General features: G+C 34.1%; 1 protein-coding gene and 1 non-coding gene across 2 annotated transcripts; both read left to right on the forward strand.

Moving 5' to 3' along the window:
• The first annotated feature begins 9,670 nt into the window (after nt 1-9,670).
• On the forward strand, nt 9,671-9,781 carry LOC128034229 (small nucleolar RNA R71). Its single transcript, XR_008190359.1, has one exon. It is a non-coding gene; the product is annotated as a small nucleolar RNA R71 (small nucleolar RNA).
• Nucleotides 9,782-16,005: 6,224 nt separating this feature from the next.
• On the forward strand, nt 16,006-18,229 carry LOC105776129 (WD repeat-containing protein LWD1). The gene is made up of 2 exons (XM_012598626.2): nt 16,006-17,189; nt 17,464-18,229. Exons 1-2 carry the CDS (start codon nt 16,155-16,157, stop codon nt 17,467-17,469), a joined length of 1,041 nt encoding a protein of 346 aa, XP_012454080.2. The 5' UTR covers nt 16,006-16,154; the 3' UTR covers nt 17,470-18,229.
• The last annotated feature ends 6,289 nt before the right edge of the window (nt 18,230-24,518 follow it).

A 24,518-nucleotide genomic window follows, 5' to 3' on the forward strand; every position in this document is an offset into this window, starting at 1 on the left:
AAACATAGATGACCTGGGCATGTAATACATTGGGGACAGATGTCCAAAAGTCCAACCTGACATAAGACTAGAAGCAAAAAAATATGGTCTAATATATGGTGCTTGTGTGAAGATGATAGGGTTAGAATACGCATTAGAATAAGAAAAATTATTTGGATTGGTGAATGGTATGAGCATCGATGCTACGACCATCAGTGTTGGTTCTTACGTGGGCGCTAATGATGGACCCGTCTGATCAGTCCTTGAATTTAATGGGGGTTGTCGTGACCTCGTCGTATGGGGATGCCGACCCTTCTCATCTTTCCCATACAAATAGTACACAAATCTCATATGGTTCTATTCTAGATGTAAGCATTTTGTGGCAACAATGGGTTATGAAATTTTTGTTATTGTATCGAGGGTATGGCTGTATTGTCCCTGATAAATCCATATTTATTTGTTCTTGAAGTATTCACCGAATAGTTCTTTCAATTTCTGGATCAAAGTCGGCAAGAAAATTTAAATTACTTCGGGTCATAAAACACCTAAGATGAAATTGAAAAATAGCAACAAAGAGAAAACAAGTTAGTGAATACTAAATAATATATAAGAAAAACAAAGTACAAAGACACAAAAGAACAAAAATAAACATCAAACAAACGCCATCCCCGACAACGATACCAAAAACTTGATCGGCTGTAAACGTCACAGCAATAATATGCAAGCATACACTGTCGATGCAAGTATAATAGACAAATGTGAGTCTGTCGGATGTCGACCCCACAGGGGTGGTTGTCTTTTGTCTATTAATTTCAGTGAAATAACTAGATAGAAACGAGGTAAATTGTGAGTATAGTTGTCAAAGCAATAACTCGAAAATAATAAGATAAAGTATGCTATGGATAAACTGGGATCCCTAACATGAATCTTCAGTAGTATACTAAGTACTCACACAATATAAAAGATAGGTGATTGTCGACGCAATAAAATTAATGTTTATCTTACCTAATGCCACTCTTTTGTTTAATTTGGGACTTAACCATGCACATTAACCTTACCTTCTGGTGATGGCAATATGGCACTATTAGGAACAAGTGGACTAAATTCCTTTATTCCTTACTCAACTTTCGCTGAAATGCTCATTAGCTTAAACTGTCACTACACCTTCCACTGTTAGTGACTGCAATAACACTTCCGTGTTTAGTACATTCAAACCCCCAAGATTAAACAACAAAAATAAGATTTAATAAGATAAATTTTAACAAAGCATTCATTGTACTTCCATACAGTAGCAAACATAGAGTAATCGCCAGCGTTTTCAAGAAATGAGAAAGAATCGAATGGAGAATACTATTCCTAAGCTACTCGATTGAATTTATCCATTTCCCCTTATTCTACACTTAGATCTCCTCGTTAAGAGTGGATCTGCATCAGTCTTCACGTTGGCTCACCCAAAGGAGGCTCAAGATGCCATGGCCTCAAGCTTAAAAATAGGGTAAGAGAAATGTGGTCCAGCAAAATTCCTTTTCATTCTTCTCAAAATATCCTTTTATGTTCTCCTCAACAGTACAAGTATCCTTCCTTCAGGATTCTTCTATCCTTGTTCGGATAGGGTAATTACACCAGACTGGACAGCTCACTCATGGTTGGCTCTAATCAGACAACTGTCAACTACAGTGACAATTCTGGACGCAATATGGAATTAACTTATGTAGCGACATTAGTGTAGAAAGATATTAAAATTAAAGATAAAATAGGCTAGTATTCACTGAGTTATAAAATGCAATTTAATAAACTGAACATGCTAAAATGTATGCTAAGGGTAACTAAATGGGAACAATTTAAATAATAAGTAGATAGAAAACATATGTTCTTTCTACTATAATCAACCCTATGGGTTTTATCCCAATTGGTAAGTTTACAAGTTCCTACATTGAGTTGGAATCCATAGAATCCATTTCAGCTTTCATAGCTATTTCCTAAAGCTTGGAATCAACACTTTGCATCACTTCGTCATATGTGAGTGTGTAACACCACTAACCCATCTTCATTGTCAGATTAGGGTTACAGAGTATTACCAAGCAAAACAGATCATTTGATTTCATAACAGAAACAAATATACAAAATTAATGTTAACATATAACAATTGAATCTAATCATGGAAACTATCCACTTATGGACCTTAAATCGAGCCTATGGGGCCTTAAAAATAGTTTGGGAACAATTTGGGAACAAATTGAAACAAAATAGAAAATTTTGGAAAAACATGAAAATTTGGAAAATAGGGTTCACACGGCTGTGTGGCATAGCCTAGACTGTGTGGACATTTGAAACATGGACACATGGTCATGTCCCAGCCCATGTGTTCGCCCGTGTCCCAGCTCGTGTGTCCGCTCGTGTGGGTATTCGAAATGGGGCCATACAGTTGTGTACCAAATCATGTGTAAACTCGATGTTGGGTCACACGATCGTGTCGCAAGCCGTGTGCCAAATCATGCTACATACTGACTTGAGACACATGGCCGTGTCACAGGCCGTGTCTCAGACTGCATGAATCCTGCACTTAAAATAATAAAGACACACAGTTGTGTGACAACTCGTGCCCTAGGTTGTGTGCTCTACTTTTATCCCCTCAAACAAGCCATCTCAAAACCTATCATTGCACACCAAGACACATCATTTCCATATAGATTATTATGACCAAAACACACTCCAAAAACATTCAAAACATAAAAAATCAATCATCCTATAAGTTCTAACCAATATGTCATTTAAATGCACCACAATTTACACACCAAAACCATTCAAGAACTAATTTACAACACCAAATTTCAATCATATAACATGAATACTAAAAGACCATTTCATCCCCATCTATACCATCACAACTTACCGCTTTAGATAGGTATAACCAACATAATCATATCCAAATGAGTTTAAACATAGATAAGTGACTGCCTCTGAATGTACTAACGTCTAGAGTGTGAATACTGCAACAAAATAGAAAGTTATGAGGTAGTATCGACAAGTATACAGGTCTAGTTGTAATATAGATTTTACAACGAAATAGGTGACTACTCCGAGCGTACCCAAGGGAGACAAGTATTAAATCAATCTCAACCTAAACAATTAAATATTAACTAATACTTTAAGTTAGTTATAGTAAGATAGTAAAATAAGAAGTATTTTTATGGTTTGTAAAATAATGAAATAAATTATCATAAAAAGAAATAAAATTGTAAGAGATAGAGATAAATAAAGTAAATCAAATCTGAGGATGGGTGACTAGCTCACTTCGACAATTCCAATTAACTGTCGTCTTGGTTTCCTCATCAACCAACTAGTCACTACCCTAGCAGGATCTTTCGGTCTTCTACTAACATAACGAACCAACAAGAACTACTTATCTTCTGACCTCACAGTTTAGTCTGGCTTAGGGTAAAGGTGTTCACAAATGGACAATACCAATTTTGGGTTAATTCCCACCTTGATGACTTCCCAAGGTTACCAGGCCTAGGGTTTGTTTCACGTTCTTTCTTTTCCAAACAGTTGATCCGTTTAGTAACCCTACAAAACAGGTAAGAGATCAGGTCTCCACTTGTTAATTCCCCATACAAGGATTAGTTCCTCATGGCTTTCATAAATATTATGGAAGGAATAGAAGAATTAATCACAAGGAATGGGTTGAAATAGAGAGTCTAAGAAAGCTTGATTGATATTGATGAATAGTGCGAATCCACAGGAGTTGATCTCCTTTACAATCAGATCTCTTGAAGAAAACAAATAACTACAAGTATGAAGACCTAAAAAAGAAAGAAAATAAGTCTAAATTTGACGAAAGAAACTAGGTTAATGCTTCGGTGTCTTTAACATGGGCTAAAGGGGCCTATTTATAGCCTTCAAGTGGTTGTCATCCTTAACCCTAGGTTAGCTGACATTCCCGAGCTTAAAGTTTGATTGTGCAAACCAAAACGCCTCTGCTTCATGTTTTATTCTCGTCTCAGAGTCAATGTCGTGACACACCAAGACCTGTGTCACAGCATAGCAACCAGTATGTTCATGTGTAGCCATCTTCAAGGGTATGTCGCAACACCCTCAGCCTCTGTTGCGACATTGAAGGCAGTTTCACACTTTCTCTATCCTGCTCTCTATGTTGCGACATTGGATCTCCCATGTTTCGACATAGCATCCAATATTGACCCGAAATGCCTTCTAATGGTCTCATACAAACTTACGAAGTATGTTAGCTCTCTCTTAGGCCTCATTCAACTCTTCATGTTAATAAAAAACTCAATGTGTAATTTTATTGAACGTAAATAAAACTAAAGAAACTTAATTAAAACATAACAAAAATGCTTGTATTAAAGCTCCTTAAATGTGAAAACTAGTTTAATTTGCTACAACGAATCACAACAAATCAAACTCTCCCACACTTAAGTCATTGTTTGTCCTCAAGGAACATAAAAAATAATATGACAAAATAAAAGTGACAACCCTTGAACAAGTATGGTATAAGTATTAATTTTGGAGCATAGGACTTAGGCATTTCATGCTTACTAACAATTTCAACATGATGAGTAGTCAACTTACCACTTTTGATCACAAACATCTAAGTTCAGTATGTTACAAAATGTACTAATATAAAGGTTCTCACGTATAGAAATCCATCAACAAATTATATAAGTACTTTGATTATCTGAGCAGAATACAAGTAGTCATTTATGCATATATTTAGTATGATGTTCATTCATGTATGAGGATACTTAGGTCACATAGGGCTTTTCGGTTTGTAACGTTCTGCGGCTTAAGACAGGTATGAAATTCAAAAAATTAAGTATCAAAAGGTTACAAAAACGAAAATTGTTTGGCACATCGTATTGATCCCTATTCTTACCCTCTTACTGACCTTTACCTGCTCACCGCCTTATTTCTCCTTCTCTCACCTTCCTTGTCTCTCCATATATAGGAAATCATAGTATGACATAGTAACTACGACTAGCCTACGAGTTTAAGTGCACTAATGAACAAGTTTTTCTATTGTTGTGACTTTTTCACTGTTCGTTTTCAATTTTTTTTTCTCACCCAAGAATGGTTTTTGGCTTTTCAGGTACTTTCTCTACTCGTATTTTTTTCTTCTTGTTTTGCCCTTTCAGGCTAACCTATAATTCCCATATAACACTAATCTTTCCTATTTCACTCTATTTTTACAATGTTCGCCATGATGTTTCTACTTAACCCTCAATATGTATGGCTAGACATTTATAATCGTGCATTACAAGACCAAAGAAAAAGGGAATATACAAATTAACATTTTCAGGCTCGGAATTTGTAATACGGTTCATTAAGAAGTGTCAAAAGACTCAAAATTGGTACTAAAGGTGAAGTATAAATAGGATAGATTTTTGGCTTTGGATGTGTTCCAAATAATGCCTTAGGTCATCTCTAAATATCTCATCATGTATAAATTTAATCAACCAAACAAACACAAATTCAACCATTTAGCATTCATACTAGCATGCTTGTTTCCTTGTATTTTCTATACCACTTGGTTCCAATGATAACTTAACACCTATTTACAGTGTAACATATAGAACTTAGTAGTCTAATAATCAAAGGTTTAAAATCACCTATCATCATGCCAGATTTATTCTTAAACACAAGTAACCTATGTACATGTTCCTAACCAATCACTTGTATTTCTAAAAGCTCAAGCACACAAAAGATAAGAAAAACAAAAAAAATGTAAAAATTTGAAGCAAATTTTCTATGTTACCCCCCACATTTTAGTTGACACATTTTCCTCAATGTGTAACCCAATAATAGATATGGAAGGAAGTTACCCGATTGACTGTAGTCGCTCCAATTGCTAATGGTAGGTGCTTCCTCCTTTGATTATGTTAGCTCGAATTGTTTGTGTCTCCTACATGTTAGGTTCCTACATAAAATATTTAAACAGACTGCAACATACTAAAATTTACTTATTAATCTTACTCCTACAAGGTCGAAATTAAAATTATCCCAAAAATTAATAAAATCTATATAAAATTAAAAATAGTTCAATCATCCTCCTTATCGTCCATCTCCTCATCCCTTTCATCCTTCTTTTCTTCTCATTCTTCTTCATTTTTCAGTACTTCTTCATGTTTTATACTCGTTGGATCGAACATATCTGGTGTATAATTGGGGACTTAGATGTTATTTTTCCTAGCAAACTCTTAAAAAATTGGTCCCAATTCTTTCATCCACTGAATCATCCAGTCTAACTTTGGATGAATATTCTCACCAACGTCTTGTTGAGTTCGTGCCAACCTTTTTGATGAAGTGGGTGTAGTTTTCGTTTCTTGCTATCGCTTGTTCCAATCTTTTATCTTTTTGGCCCGTAGCTCGATGTATTGTTGGAACAAGGTGTTCCCGATAATGCTTCGGGGTGGTTTCAATGACTACTTTGTGGATGTCATAATTACACCCGCCTTTTTGCATAAAGCTGTCACTAGATGGGGAAAGAATACTCCCACCTTCTGGCTACTAATGCATCTTCTCATGTTCTGGTGGATCCATTTGCCAACACATACCTTTTTCTGCAAAATAGCATAGACTAACACTACTCTAAAAACATTAACGTTAGAAACATTTAAAGTAAGTACAATTCATGTGCAAACAAATTGAATCCACATCTTAGCTTCAGAAAACATAATAGCTTGATGAAAAGATACTAAAATATTAGTAACTGCGTGATACTTCCATTCACCCCTTCCTTTGGTTAAAAAGTTTATAATATTATCCATATCTATGTCTCTAAAATATTCTAAGTCAATTTCATCAATGAAATCATTCTCATAGTATGGAACATTATACAAGTCGCAAATTATTCTTGGGCTTACTTGCACCTCTGTTCCATGCACAAGTATTGTATCTCATATATGACCTTCATTATTTTCGGATTTGTGGTCCTGTAGAGATGCGTAGAACTCCTAGACAACGATGACCACGATCACCCAAAAATGTTCCCATTGATGACATCTAACTAAATGCCAAATTTCTTTACACAAAATCATCGATGGATCAAATCCCTTTCCTTGAATGAATGCTTTTCCTTGATGTTCATTAAAATACTTTTCAACATTTGAATTTAGAAACGTACAGGGATTTTGAACCATCGATGGCTTCGTTTCCATTATTCGTCTAACTTTCCTAGGAGGCATGATGTTTCAATCTTAATGACTTACTAAATCAATGATTCCATGGAACAGTAAAAATTTTAAGCTTAAGAACCCTTAACCTTGAAAGTATAGCCAAAGTTTGTTTGAATTCCTTGCTTCTTCACGATGTTCCCATTCCTTGTTGCACCAAGTAGGATTGAGAAGTTTGTGACAGGAAATTTGAAAACAAAAATTAAGGGTTTAAGGTTTAAAAAATGTTGAGAGATTTGAGAGAATTTGAGGGACTGGGATTTAAAGAGTGTTAATTAGGGGTAAATATGAGTTTAGGTCATAAAATAGGGTTTTAAAGGTTTAGAAATCGGGTAAAATTAATGTTTAAGCCACCAGGTTGCGCAATGGGTCCGGTCAACCCTGTAAAAAATTTCAGCAATGTCGCGACACAAGGGTTCCATGTCACAACATCCCTCACAGGATATCAATGTCGCGATACAATGGTTCCATGTCGTGACACATTCATCAGTTTAGAGATCCTCAAGGACTATCTGCTACATTTCGACTTGCTGTTGTGATGTCATGACATCGACTCTGTTTCAACCCAAAACTCCATCTTAAGGATGTTTTGATCTAAGGAAAAACCTACATCAAATAAAAGTTAAAATCTAAACTATGTGGTTAGTTAAATATATAGTAATTTACAAATATCATGCATCAATTCACAAATTTTAAGTTATACTGCCTGTTTTATCCAACAATATTATCAATTCACCCATGGACAATCTTTCTAGTCTATTAGTATTGGTATACCGTCCGTCATGCCATTTCGTCCCTTCCCGTTTGTCGCTTTCTTTAAACCTATTTATTTTTTCTGCATGCATAAAAGAAAGCGTGTCCCTTGACTCAGGGACATTAGGAATAAATATCTTTTTACATTGCTCCCCTATCTTCCTCGCTCGGTTGATGGCCACATTTAAAGGTTTCAGTCTCACCATTAATTTTCATAGTTAATTCATTTTGCTCTAAATCAATGGTGGTTATAGAGGTGGCTAGAAAGGGTCTCCCTAATAAGATCGGTATTTCATGATCTTTTTTGAAATCAAGTACTACAAAATCCATAGGAACAATAAAGTTTCGCACCTTGACTAACACATCTTCTAGTACCCACTTCGGGTGTACTGAAGACCTATCAGATAATTGCAAAATTATTTGAGTTTCTTTAAGATTCCTTAACACGAGTTTTTCAAAAATTGATAGGGGCATTAAATTAATACTAGCTTCTAAATCGCATAAGGCTCTATTAAAGTGAATACTCCCTATTTCTATGGAAATAGTAAAATTGCCCGGGTCTTTCAAATTTCGCGATACTTGTCTAAAACTAATTACACTATAGGAAAAACTTAAATTAACATGTTCTTGTAGCTTGATTTTCTTACTCCTTTCCATCATCTCCTTTAAAAACATGGAGTACTTGGAAACCTTCTCAATTAACTCAATTAAAGGTAGGTTAACATTTAAGGTTTTAAAAAAATTCAAAAAACTTACAAATTCATCCTTGTCTCGCTTTTGTCTTTCTTCTAATCATGATGGAAATGAGACTTTTTGTGATTTTGGCATCTTTAGGTGTCTCATTTCCTGTCTCAGCCGTTGGCGCATTTTCCTCCTCTAGTTCAGGTCCATCTTCCACTTTTAGGGAATTGTCTTGAGGTTCATCAATATTATCCACAGTTTCCTCCTGGGTAGGTATTTCTGGGCTACTCAGTACCTTGCTCGATTAGTGTGCTATAGCTTTCACATGCTCTTTACCTTCCCTTCGTGGATTATCCTTTGTATTGCTAGGAATACACGTGCCAATTTGTCTTTTAATGTCACCCATCATGCTTATCAATTGGCTCATTTGATCTTCAGGCTTAGTCAATGTTCTTGTTCAGTTAGTGCACTCATATTGCATCTGCTTGACATCTGTTCTCATTGACTGCATCTCTCCCTCATTTCTATGTAGACGTTATCCACATGCAATATGTTTACTTGGGTTGGTTCTATCCTGTGGTTTCTTCAAGTAAGAAGGTTGGTAGTTAGTATTTTTAACCTTATTTGAACTATTACCTCCTCCTTAGTTTCCTCTCTATCTCAAATTCGGGTGATCTCTCTAGCCAAGATTGTCTGTATTCGAATAAGGGTTTTCACCCCTATTCCCAATGTAATTTATATCCTCAGCAATATTATTAATATAATGGAAGAGTGGCTTGTCTCCTCCATGCATAGACATTGTAGAAGCAGATTCAATACAGTTGAATCTATCTACTATTTGCTAATACTTGTCATACTCTTGAATGGCTCTGACCGTAGCGGGTTTCTAGCCATATGTGAATTATTCTGTTGGCCATTTAAAGGAGTTTAATGTCATATTTTCAATAATTTCATACGCATCCTCATATGTCCTATTCATAAGGGCTCCTCCTCCTGCTCCGTCTAATCTAGATCTTGAGTTTGCATCCAACCCATTATAAAATATATGCAATCTCATCCACTCAGGAAATCCGTGGTGGGGACATTTTTGAATCAACATTTTGAAGCATTCCCACATCTCATAAAAGCTTTCTCCTTCATTCTGTCTAAAGACAACAATCTCTCTTCTTAATAGGACTACTTTACTAATCGAGAAAAACTTCTGTAAAAATTTTCCAGCAAGTTCATCCCAATTTGTGATGGATCTTAGAGCCTACAAGTCTAACCAAGAAAAGACATTATCAATCAGAGAAAAGGGGAACAATCGAAGATGAATACCATAATCAGTGACCCTGTTATACTTAAAAGTATCATAAAGTTAAGAAATCGTTTCAAATGTTGATTAGGTTCCTCTATCATAGTGCCCCTAAATTGCAGATTATTTTGGATCATTTGTATCATCGCCGGTTTGATCTCAAAACTATTAGTTGTAATCGTCGGTCTTGATATACTTTTCTAAACCATTTTAGACTTGGTAAGGCATAGTCCCGTAAATTTCTCTCATTCTGAGCCATATGCACGTTTGCAAGTAATTGTTGTGTTGGTGGATCTCTTCAGGCGTTATCTTCAGCGTCGCCAAACAATGGATTGTCACGTGGTACGTTAACTTCAACAGGTGGTAGTTGTTCTTGCATCTGATGTTGCTCATGTCGGCGGTTCTTTCAGATTATTTTCTCTGGATCTGTGGCTGCTACAATAACTGTGCCCCTAATGCGAGTCATACACTAAACCCAGAAAGAATAGATTAGTAATACTAAAAGAAAATAATAGCGTATCTATAGCTAAGAAATTTCCATTTATGGAAACCTACATTAATTTCCAAATGATTCCATTTCTTCATTTCGAAGAAAACCATAATCCTTCATGAATGTTTCACGTTTCTCTTTTCCTATCCATTCCATTTATTTCTATTCAAACATGCAATTCATTATGGTTTTAACGAGTTAGCGGAGAGACCGATTGGACATATATGGTTGAGGCTCAAATGATCTATAATTAAGTTCTAGCTTTTCACCTATTAATTATAAACTTATTTAGTCATGAAGTCATTCCACTATAGTTTTGTAACTAAGCTCTCCCCAACGACATACCATTACGAAAGCAACTACTCAGTGCTCGTCCATTGACCTTGTCATAAGTGTGTTACCCTCATAGGATATCTTTGATCTCTTTAGGATAATATCCGTTCTCCCAATCTGGTCCTATTTTATCTCATGGAAACCATTACATCTTCCTTCATGAAAAGTCAATCATTATCAAATAAAGATCAAGTCATCCATCACAAAGACGGACGACCGTTAACCACGTTTATTTTCATTAACCATGTAGTGCCAATGAGAGGATATCATTTAATCATGTTTTAGGTTATGAATTCCCCTATTGTAAATGACGCTACAGACTACAGTAGTCGTACACCCAAAGCACTAGTTTTCAGTTCCTCATTTATTTGAACTCGGACTTTTACTTAAATCAAAGTGTATAAGTCATGCATACATAGTCCACCATCCACTCAGGATTTAGGTATGTCACATTATGACCATCACAAGTGAATAAATTCATAAACGGGTTCAGAAACTATTCTACTTAGGTCGTGTCCAATGTACTATTAGTCAAGTCAGTCACATCTATGCCTTTATCTTTAGGGAGCCATCCGCTCCGATGCCTAAGACAAGGCATCTCCCCAATTGGACTTGATAGATGGCATATTAGTTTTTCAATTGATTTGCTCATTCTCGATTAGACTAAGGACATGTTTAGGTTCGTCTACTAATACAAGTTTTTTTATACTACGATTCGACTACGTAATACTGCTTAGTATTAGTTAAACAGTAGAAAACTAGTGAGCAACATTTGTTTCCATTTTTCTTTGCGTGCAAAAACCATTTGAGGACAATAATACAAAGTATATTAATTGTGATCAATAAATTTGTTTTATTAACCAATCTAATTATAAATTTACAAGTGTTCTTAGATGAAAATACTACTCTTAGGGCACCAGATCCAACAATCATGCGGTGGGTTCACTACTTTGTTACAAAGCTCCCATTACGATGTCTCAAAATCATGAATGAGAAGAAATTCTTCAGTTTTAGGCACCTATTTCAACTTTGGTGGCCATTCTGTTCATCAATCAGGGTATCCCGATAACCAAAATTTCGACACTCAAGCATATCATTCAGTCAGTGCATTCGATTTCAACTTCCACTATCTGACGTCTTAGGTCAAAAACACTTATATCAGTATGCCATCAACCTACACCAATTGGAAATCCGATGGAGATTTTGATCGTAACATGGGGTATAAAAGAATTAATGTTTTACTCCCTACATTTAGAGCTGGAGAAGATGTATAACGGATGGGACAAGTCCTATAATGATTTGTGACAATGGTGCCAAGTACTATATCAGTATGTACTAGGTTCTGTAACCAATCTGGAAATGAAGCCAATGTATTTTCGCGATCATTTGGTCCCTCAAAAAAAGATTTTTCTATCGATTCTTTTGAACTTTCAACCAACGTAGAGAATCTTTTCGGTACTTAAGCCATTGGTACAAAATTATTGCACTTGGTTGTATAAAAGGTATGAGCATCAGTTGTTATTGGCTATTGCCTTAGATGGTAATTAGATATTTCTTTCGATAGCATTTGTAATAACGCTGGGAGAAAAGATAGATGATTGGGATTTCTTCTCGAGCCGGTTATGTCGTCATGCAACCTAATATATGCATCATCTTCGAAAAGGGACTTGAAATTCTGGCCACAATTAAACAACATGGTAGCCTTTGGGATCGTACCCACTATAAGTATTGTATAAGACATATTGTTATTAACTACAAGACAAAATACCATTCGAATTGTCAGTGACAACAATTCATTGACATGGGTATGTAGTTGACACTATTTCCAAATCATGATATACCATATATAGTGTTTGCATTCATGGGTATATTATTTATTAATATTTGATAAGGTACGAGCTCGTCCAACATTGTTTCCATGAAATGTTGGATAACTTGTGTGCCACCAACAGTGCTAGTATGACGTACTTCGCTAAAATACTCCTTCGATCAGTGGACACAATCGTATGATGGGGGTTTACAATATGGGCACATGACAACGAACCTAATGAAATGCATCAATTTCATATTGAAGGAGGCGTATCATTTTTCAATAACCTCGGTTATCAAAGAAACATAGTTTTGCTAAGTAGCCTTATTTCCAAAGCAGGTGTAAAAATATGTCAGACAAATAGTGAGCGGTCACATTTGGTGCAAGGATGTGATGAAAGAAAGTAAACAAAATGCAAAGACATTAAAATTTATGTATGTAGTGTGTCACTCGCATCCAAACCTATCATTTTGGGTCACGGAGTTCACTAGACCCGACTAAGATATTGTTGGGGTAGTGTACCATGTTTCCTTAACACGAGGGACCTGCGATTGTAGGAAATTCCAAGCACTTCGATTCCCATACACACATGCAATTGCTGCATGTCCACAGGCACGAATATAGTACACACCATATATTAATGAAGTGTACAACTAGAATGCATGTACAATGTATGGAAATTTGAATTCCCACCGATCCTAGATAAGAGTATGTGGCCGCTTGTGTCGAGTGCCTTGTTCGAGTTGGTACCAAATATATCGTTGTGTTGTCACCCAAAAGGTTAGCTGAATTCAACTTAGATACGTGGCAATATATAAATTTGGGAAAGGACCAATCAACCGAGGTTATGCAACTATTGTAAGAACCCAAGGCATACTAAAGCAACATGTCAACAGTTAGGGGATGCATTGAGGGCAATACCTTGTTAACAAATTTATTTATTTATTTATAGATTTTTTTTCATTCTTTTGGGTATAGTTTATTTAATACAATTAAATTATTCACAAACTTACATTTTAATAATTTACCTTTAAAATTTTATAAAATTATTTTAAATTATTGATATCAAATATTATGGATGGAAAATTTGTATACAATATACATTAGAATTTAACAAAGTGAAATATGAGTTGCAACACAAAACTTGGTGGTCACGAAGATAAGCCACATTGGTAAAACAAGTACACAGGCGGTGTTTGCGACACTATCGACAGATAAGTGTATAGTGTGGCATAAGTTAGTTGCGCCACATGGTCCAGACCTATGATTCCAGGGTGATTGTCTTGGCCTCTTCGAATGAATTTGCCTCCTCCTTACCTCCACTAATAGTAGATATGACATCCTGTGGTATCTAAACCATGGCATGTACTCTGTAGAGGTTGCCATTTTCGGTGCGTAAAAAGGTTCGTGCATAGGTATGAAATCATTCTTACTTTCCCAAATGTCAATATATTCCTTATGGAATTACCGTCAATCTTCGTCAATTTTCCCCACAAATCAAGCTTGTGCAGTGCTTCAATGTCTTGCGATGGTGGCAAAATATTTTGCCTCCACCCGAACTACCGCATCACTCAATCTGATTCGTGTATCTCCACCTTCATGTAAGTTACCAATGGCACATTCACGTCTCATATATTGCGATTGGTGAAATTTTCGGGAGGGATGCATTCTACGATTACCTGATAGACGTATGACATCTATACAAACTATAGTACACAATTCTAAATTTTGTTTTCTACAAAATATTAAATTTCAAATAATTACATAATTATTATATGTTTGAAAAATTCAACAACTAACCTCGACTTTTGAACGTTGATCTAACAATAGCCGAATATCTTCAAGCTGCTCCGGTAGTCCCACATAACTCAGTCGAAAGTTCCACCTACTCAAACAATGTGTCAATTCAAACATATAAAAAATAAACAACATTTACTATGGTAAATATATTATTATCAAATGAATTTTACTTTGTCACCAGTGGAAATGTATAAGGGGCGTCGATTTAGGGACGTAAAAATGGTAGCCACCACCACACCCATAACTGTAGCAAGAGCATGCAACCACTGATTGACATCTTATTCGGTTCTGTCACCTGGTACAACATGGCTAACACGGCTGATCCTCAATTGAGTTGATCGCATTCTTTGAAGTTAACTGGATGTAGTAGCCACCTTAATTGCACCATAATTTAAGATTTATCGGGCATTTGAAGGCCCCCGATTAACCTCAGGATGAATGCTCGAACATATTATTCTTTTTCAAGGGCAGTCGCGTGCTCATCAAGTTTATTGAAATTTTCTTCTAACCATTTGATCTCTATCCAACCACCTTGAAACTTATTCGGAACCTTCCTTAATAGTGCGTCACAGAGGTCCTCCTTAATGAGAATGATAACTGGCCTCGTAATGACTCGCCCATCCACAGGTAAGCCCAATTGTAAAGTCACGTCCTCTCGTGTGATCGTACACTCACTGCACGGAAAGTGGAATGTCTGTGTCTTAGGTCTCTCTATCTTTCCACCAGTGCGCTGATAAGTGTGGGATCTAATTTATAGGCCCCGAGCATACAAGGCATATGTAAGAATCTCGTTTATTGCAAATGAAAATTAACTGCATTGGGTTCGCTCTTTGATAGATTGTGTATGAACCCCTCCAAAACCCAATCATCCGCCTATTTCTATCAACAAAATAAATTATAATTTTAAAAATTTTAAAAACTTTAAAATTAACTTAATTAAAATTAATAAAGTAAATTTTTTTCCTTATTATTGCCAATTGCATGGCAGGAGTGTGCTTGTCATCAAAACGAATAAGAGAACTTGTCATTCGTGAGAAATTAATTAAAATGAATAATTTACAAAATAATAAAGTAAAACTAGAATATTTTTATAGAAATTTATTGGAAAATTTGGAACTAATCTTGAGAGAATAGAGAGAATAAATACAACGAAGAGAATGAAGAGAATTGAATTTGAGTGAAAATAATGAAAACTAGCCTAGGTTTATACAGGGAAAAAAAGTTACTGTTGGGCTATTTATAATTTTACTATTGTAGGATTTGAAATTTGACCGTTTGGAATTTACCATTGGAGAAAAGGTCATTCAGCTGGACGCGTTTTCCTGACAATTGTACAGAAAACGCGTCTAGTTTTCTCTAAAATAAACCTATTTTCCTAATTTTCTAAAAATCGGCGTATTTTGAAAATAATTTTTTCAGCATTTTTGGCTAATTTATCCCTCTTAATAATATAAAAATACATATTGATAATTCAAGTACAATATTAACCATTTTATAAAAATATATGTATTGATGATTCAATTACCACATTAAATATTTTATAAAACTACATCTGTTCAAATATAATATTATGTAAAAGAATATTCTGTTATATTCAAATACAAGACCCATATTTTTTTCACGTGAATGGAAAATACTAATGAGGAGATAACATTATTTCAAACGCATTTTCAGTCCTTCACAATTTTAAAATATTATTTAAGTCAGAGGAAAAAAAAAAACGAAAATGGCAGGCTTTATCTTCTATAATCTTCATTTGATCCGGTAGTAACATATCTGTGGTATAGCCTTGGAAGAAGAAACCAAAGGGAGTGGCAGTGGAAGATGGCCGCTAGCAGCGATCCTAACCCGGAGGGTTCCGATGAGCAGCAGAAACGATCCGAGATATACACTTACGAGGCCCCTTGGCATATCTACGCCATGAACTGGAGTGTCCGCCGCGACAAGAAATACCGTCTCGCCATCGCCAGCTTGCTCGAGCATTACAACAACCGCCTCGAGATTGTCCAGCTCGATGACTCCAATGGCGAGATCCGATCGGACGCAAATCTCTCCTTCGATCATCCTTATCCCCCGACCAAGACCATCTTCATCCCCGACAAGGAGTGCCAGAAACCCGACCTTCTCGCCACCTCCTCCGACTTCCTCCGCATTTGGCGCATCTCCGATGACCACTCCCGCGTCGACCTCAAGTCTCTCCTTAATGGCAATAAGAACAGTGAATTCTGCGGTCCTCTTACCTCCTTCGACTGGAATGAGGCGGAGCCCAAGCGAATCGGCACCTCCTCCATTGATACGACTTGTACTATATGGGATATCGAGAGGGAGACGGTGGATACCCAGCTTATCGCCCACGATAAGGAGGTTTATGATATTGCCTGGGGCGGCGTCGGTGTTTTTGCTTCCGTCTCTGCTGATGGGTCCGTTAGGGTTTTCGACCTGCGCGACAAGGAGCACTCCACTATCATTTATGAAAGTTCGGAGCCCGATACTCCGCTTGTACGGTTGGGGTGGAACAAGCAGGACCCGAGATATATGGCTACTATAATTATGGACAGTGCTAAGGTTGTTGTTTTGGATATCCGCTTCCCGACACTGCCGGTAGTTGAGCTGCAGAGGCACCAGGCTAGTGTCAATGCCATCGCATGGGCACCCCACAGCTCTTGCCACATTTGCACCGCCGGGGATGATTCCCAGGCCTTGATTTGGGACTTGTCCTCCATGAGTCAGCCTGTGGAGGGCGGGCTTGACCCCATCCTTGCCTACACCGCTGGAGCTGAAATCGAGCAGTTACAGTGGTCATCTTCCCAGCCTGATTGGGTTGCCATCGCCTTCTCCACCAAGCTTCAGATTCTCAGGGTATGAGTGAATGGGATTGGTATATTGGGTCGTATTCAATGCTAAATTGCTAATTCATAGTCTAGTAATTGTACTCAGATCTATAGGAATAACAAGATTGTTGCTGTCGTTGTGTCTGAGCTGACTAAAAATCCCAAAACTGTTTTGGTTTTCCTGTTGTTTCGTTTGTCTTCAACATGTTTGGATAGTTGATTGAACACCGATCTCTTTATTCTGTACTTATTTTAGTGTTTCCCATTCCTTTACATCCAAACCTTTCCCTGTTTTATTGTAGTTGTGAGAGCAAAAGAGCTGCAGACTCATTTTTTTAGAACGCATGGGAAGCAGTGATTTATGGACCCTGAACTGAAACACAAGATCAAGACGACCACTCTTTGCCGTTTGGTTTATGCAACATAATCTTTGTCGTTCTGTTGGACAAGATGAGTGTGTTTTCAGTTTATTTGGTTGTCTGATAAGTTTGATTAGTTACCATAAATGTGATAAATGATGGGCACGAAGATATGGGTGGCTTACCCTGGGCTGCTTTCAGATGCTTGTGTTGTGATAATGTTAAACTAGCTTTAGCCATAGAATTGTTATGAGAATGACTAAGTTCTTGATTGATCAATGGAAAACCAAATCAGTTATAACCTTATAGGTGAAAGGAGTGCTTTAGAAGGCAATATAGCAATGGCATCAATGGCCAACTACATGACTGAAGGACACCAATTGGTTCATGTGGAGTGAAATCTTTGTTAAGGGAGAAACATTGTAAAGGGTGGCGGCATGGGGACGAGTGGTCGTTAGTAGAGCAATATAAAATATCTGTTGTCATGTCGCGTCTTTGACCTCTTGCAGTTGTGTTGGTTTAGTTTCACAAGTTGATTTTCTGTCCCCTGTTTTTGTTAAGTACTCTGAGGACGGTTGCAGAGAAAGTATCTAAAAACTTTTAGTATGTCTATACTTTGGAGAATTCATTGTGATTGCATTTAACTAGATACATGATAAACTTTGGCTAATCATTTTCATTTCTATTCAGAACATATGGTTAATATTAACAGTGTCATTTTCTTATTAATGGTTTGCAGCATCCTTGCTTAGAGTTCAAATTGGGAAGTTTCCAGAATTTAAGTATCACTACATGCATCCTTGCTTTGCCTTTATTAGTGTATCTCAACCTAGGTCATCATGCACAGTTCAAGTATAAAATAGCAAATAGGATGCCATTAATTGTCCTTTCACTTTTTTTTTCTTTTTTCTTTACTCGGTAATAGGCTTCTGATAACATTTTTTAGTCTTTGTTCCAGTGGTTTAGCATATATATATATAATAGCAGGTAAGAATTCAAATCTAGTTAGTATGGTCTTACAAGCTCCAACCAGCTCGCTTTCATGAAGAATGAATTACCTTGCATTCATTTAGTTAGCATGAATTACTTTTATAATCTTGATCTTAGAGAAATTCCTCTTTCAGTTTCTTTTTCAGTATTCATCAGTTCCATACATGTTATATAAGAAGCATACATATGTAAAGAATGATAAATAGTTTCATGATTTACTTAAATTTTTAAATGTCTCAATTTAATATCTGTGCTGACTGTTGGGATTTTTAATTAATCTGATGATGAGTGATGCTTCTTTCGGAGACTCAAATGAGGTAGGCTGTATTTCATAAAATCGCCACTAGTGTAATTGCAGCTTGGGGTGAGCATTTGATGGATTTAAACCTTTCAAAATAACCGAACCAACTGAACTCTTTGGAAGGAACTGAAATCATTGAACCGAAATAAATCAGTTTAGTTAGTTATGTCAGTTGTTTGCTGGTGGTAATAGTTTTCCTTAGTGCTTAAACTGGCTACACTTGCAACCTAGTAAAAGTGTAGTATTTCCATGTTTGGTAGCTTGTGATTGTTTTTAATGCAGCAACTGAGTTCAATAGCTGTTGAACTAGAGAGAAGTGGGCAAAGGTTCATGTGGGTGGGGAGGATTGAGGAACCCCCACCTTTTTGGCTTCAGAGATCTAATTTCTGATCGATATAATGTGAAAAGATACGAATGTATTATGTTTTTTTTTTTTTTTGTTCAATACACGAATGTACTATGTTACTGATTTAGGTATGAGTGTTGAATAAGAATATGCATCCGACTTGGGCTTAGTTAGTCTTTTGTAAATTTTTCCATATATTTGGAGGGCCCTTAAAGGTCATGTTTCCATATCCGTCTGTGAGTGTCATACAGATAGTTAAAAAAAACTGAAAAGTTAAAGCAATATGGTGTATGCATGATTTGGTTGCCTGCTTAAAGCTTTTGTAGCAAGGCTATAGCTTATGATGTTGAATGACCTGTTGAAGGATTGCTGTGCTGTTGAACTGAGAATGGTGAGGTTTAGGGATAATAGGAACTCTTCAAAGAAAATAATAATGTTGGTTGTAAATCTATTTTATAGCTTATATATGTTGGTGTTACAAATAGTCTTAGTTATGACTATATTTACATCCTAAAAGATATTACTTAGTTTTAGATTTAAGGGTAAAGTACAACTATTCAATTAGTTTTATTTTGGTCACCTTATTATTATTTTTTATTTTAGTCGAAAGTTATTCTTTTGTTAGTTGTTGCTAGTTGTCTAAAGGAACTCTAGCGTGGGTTTCATTTTATTGGTCTAATAATAAATTTAACCATTCAATATTTATACATTTATCAATTTAATCTTAAATCTAAAAAATTTAATAAATTTAACCATTCAATGCTTAGAAATATAGAAAAAAAATGCATTTGAAGATTGAAAACTTGTTCGACCATCAAAAGATATGATTACGAACCTGCTGAATTGCCTCCTCCATGAAAGGGTACCAATATCGCATTCCCACATATGCATTGGCATGTAAATTCTTAGCTTCCAAAGCCGTTCTAAGAGCATCTGCCTGCGTGCAACAAAATTTTCGGGCACCGGCACAAGGTAAACGTCTCAAATTTTTAGAATTAAGGGATTTTCATTTTTACCTGTTCATCAGTTATTCAACGCAAAGGTAAGCCACCACCAATGGCAGCATACCGTTGTTTGGTTTTGGGAGCAAGAATAGATATTAACTTTGCCAATTGTCGCTGACAATATTCACAAGTAGGACGCCAAGCTTCTCATGGCGGCATGTCTGTAACGGCATTCTTGTACGAATTTTTCACTGGATGTGCAAATCCCCATGGTGCCGTTCGCTTGAAAGTTGAGATTTCTCTTCTGACTTAGGCCACCAATGAGACGGCTATGATATTGGGAATTCGAGTATGAACTTGAGATGACCGAAGGATTATATATTCTGTTCACGAAAACAAGAAGTTTGAAAAATGTAGAAAAGAAAAAGTTAATATGAAATAGCTCGGAATTTTTGGTTTGTATTTTTATCATTCGAAGCTAGTTATTAATTGTTGTATTTTTTATTTAATGCATATGGTAAGTGTTGAGGTGAGTATTTGACACTTTGACATTAAATTGAATTAAAGTTAATTGAATGGATTGAATTGATATATATATTATGAATGTATTGATTATTGAATTGAAATGAATATATCTATGTGTGCATATATGATAATTGAATTTTGGTTGTATTTAAAAAGTTAAATTAAACCCTATTAACTATATCGGACTGAGTCGAAATGACTTTTAACATTATTTTTCACTTTGTTCTTGCATTCGTTCAATAGACAAAGTTGAAAATATCAAATGACATGGTCTTGACCTGCAATCTCTCTCCAATGTTTGAGCTAGAAATGATAAATAAATGAGGACAATAGAGCTTGAAATTGATTCTACCTCCGTAGCAAAGAGTAAGGCCATTAGAATTAGTCTCATCAACCTAATCATTTTTCTAGGTTTTTAAAATTTGTTAATTTTGAGCTTCTCTTTGGATTTTAATTAAGCATTTGAGATGAATGATGTAACAAAAGAAAAGAGGGATTAAATGGTTGATGAAAAAATGAGCATGGTTGATGGGAAAATGTAAATTTAAAATTTAAAATTTTCAAAAAGTAAATATAAAAATCTTTTAAATATATTTTAGAATTTTTAGAATTAGAACTTAAATGATAAATTTCATAAATATTGAGGGCTAGTTGTTTTGAATTTTTTAGATATGGGATCAAATTGATAGAACATATAAACATTGGGGCTAAATTTATTATTAGGGCAATAAAAAGTCCACGTTAGACTTCCATTACTAAATTAACTGCAAAAGTGACAAAAATATTTAATTTAAAAATTTTGAGTGATTAAATTAAAAATAATAATAGTTGAGTGATCAAAATAAAACAAATTAAATAGTTGAGTGGCTATTCTTATACTTCACATTAAATTTAAACTGATTGAGTCAACAAAATTTATATAAAAATAAATTAACCTATCAAATCTACAATAAATTTAAATGGACGAAATTGTTTTTCTATAATATTACTAAATGTGACATTTAAATATATTTATAATTTAATTTAAAATAATTATTTAACATTTGCCCTTTTCTATCATATTATTAAAGTGAAATTTAAATATAATTATAAATTAATTTAAAATAATTAGTTAATATTTAAATAATAAAATAAAACTTCTGTAAATCTATTTTTTTCACGTAATTTAGTAGTAGTACCACCATTAAACAATACACCCATTGAAAATAACAATTTTATTATTTTACATTTTCTCACATTTATTTGAAAGATTAAGTTAAAAAAAATCGATGAATTAAGAATTAGATATTATCTAAATTTTTATATAGTTTTGAATCTATAAAATATTATAATTATTTTATTAATAATGTTTATATTAAATCTTGAATATAAAATTATGTTGATAACAATTATTAATTTATAATTATAATTATAATTAGACTTTAAATGTATATTAAATTACATTTGTTATTTTAAATAAATTATTAATTAAATTAGTGTTGTAGCTATATATTGATTAAAACTAATATTTATTACTGCAAATATATGCAATTAACAATGTATTTCATTCAAAATAACAAGTAGAGTCATTGAAAATATCATATTTTAACATTATTTAATAGGTTTTGTTTGCATCACACAGAGGTAAGAATTTTTGGTTATTATTTGATATATTTAGTAATTATTATTTAATTTTACATAATTTTACTATTATTTGATTTTAATAATATTTACATAATTGTGAAGGTTATTTATGATTGTGTTAAGAAATATTATGTCAAAGATCGTGCTATGAAATATTATGTCAATGACAATGAAATATTAAAATAATGAGTTTTGTAATTGAAATTTTGACTCATATTCAAATGACAATTTATTTTATCTAATTACTAAATATTTTACTACCGGTTGTTTCCTACTTTTTACATTCATTATTTTTATAATGCTATTTTATTCTTTCAATTATTTTCATAAGTAATATAATTTTATTATGAATTAGAAAAATTCTTATTTAATTAGCAAATATATATTTTTAAAAATATACAAAAATACATTACATGACTTGAGAACTTGTATCTGTATATATATAATCACAAGTGTGGAGTGTCTCGCATTTTTTATCAAACCAAAAACAAAGTAGAGGCAACGTCGTGACAAGGAATCACACGATGTTGTAACGATGCGATGACGCCCGAAACAGGGGCAAAGCAGAGACAATGTTGCAACAAGGAGCCTAGGACGTTGCGACGACTCAACAAATTCCAAACTTAAAGCAGTTACGTATTAGACTCTCAACAAGATTACTTTTCCTAGTTAAACTCTAATTACATCTTCAAACATGGAGATGTAAATAGAATTCGACACTTAAATATCTTCAAACAAATAGCATCTAAATAATATCATAAAAATGGAGATTATTGGCATTGGTAAGATAAGTGCCTCAAAATTAATGGAGTATAAAGTAATGATTATTCGAATAGAAATTTTCAAGTCATACTCAAATAACATTGTTATTTGAGAGAGATGAAAGATTATTTTAATGAATTATGAAGTAAAATCATGATATTCTTTCATCACATTTATTTAGTTTATTATACATATTATACTAATTTTTTCCAATTCACCATTATTTACTTTCCCCTTATTATTGTATTGCTTAATATGTTATTATTATTATTTTCTAATTACTATTACTATTGATAATTATAATTTTATAAAAATTCCAATTTAGAACAATAAAATCTTATTATTATAATTTTTATAATTGTTTGTGTAATTTGCAACTATAAAGTAATTAATTACATTAAAAGTTCAATGTTTACAGAAGATGATAATGTGGATTATAAATTGAAAAGAATATGAAAAGAGAAGATGATGACCTGAATAATAGATTGAAGCAAAAGAGTAAAATACAAAATTTGAATATATTTTTAATATTTATTTTAATTTTTAGGAAGTTGAATTTTTAATTTGTCATCATACAATTAGTCTGTTTTGCTTATGAAAATAAAATATTAGAAAATTAGAAAATATATTAAGATAAGTTGATTTTGAAAAATTTCATAAATTTAATTTGACTATGATACAACTTGGATTTACGTTTTAAGTAATATCAATAATATTTGGTCTTAAATTAGAAAATAAATAAATAATTATGAAACGCTAAAATAGTTTGTAATATTAAAATTTAAAAAACGGAGGGTTAGTATTTGATACACGGGTAATGTACTTTTTTTATTCCACAAACAACCTTAAAAATGTCATGTGTCTCTTTTTAATCTTTTAATATTTTACTATACCCTATAAGACATTTGGCAACCTCGACATTACTTGTAGAGTTTAAAATTTTCACTCTTAGTGTACCAAATATTATTCCAAAATGAATCTAATATTTTAACATTAAATTTAAAATTAATAGTTGAATAGATAATTTTAATACATTAAAATCATAATTAAATTTTATATATTATTAGTGTACACATCCAAATTGAATCAAACTTTAATCACTATTCTCAAAATACTTTTTTATTTTTCAGAATTTAATCATGTTATACCACCATCCAAAGTAGAAACATGGCATGCTTAGAGAGTTCCAAGTGGATACTTGAAGATAGTCGCTCACCCTCCATTCTTGGTCATCAATTTATGCATTTTTTGGGTTTTTTTGGCTAGATTTGTCTCATATTTCTTGCTTTAGAGCACTTTGTTTGAGTTTCTTATTATTGTGCCACCATTTTCGTCTTTGTTTCTAATATTTTACAACACATTTTTTTTTATATTCAATGGCCAAAAGAGGTTACAGGTCTATTAGGGCTCTACTATAGAAAGCATGGCCATTATAACTCCATCCACAGTAATGGTGGGAATGGTCACTTTAGCCTTTTCAAAACTCTACAAGTCCCTGTCCTAGAAA

Source organism: Gossypium raimondii, chromosome 10, assembly GCF_025698545.1.
Source record: "Gossypium raimondii isolate GPD5lz chromosome 10, ASM2569854v1, whole genome shotgun sequence".
NCBI classification, from domain to species: Eukaryota; Viridiplantae; Streptophyta; class Magnoliopsida; order Malvales; family Malvaceae; genus Gossypium; species Gossypium raimondii.

Bases quoted from the DNA above. Each gene is read 5' to 3' on its own strand.
- LOC105776129 (XM_012598626.2), top strand. From the start codon at position 16,155: ATGGCCGCTAGCAGCGATCCTAACCCGGAGGGTTCCGATGAGCAGCAG.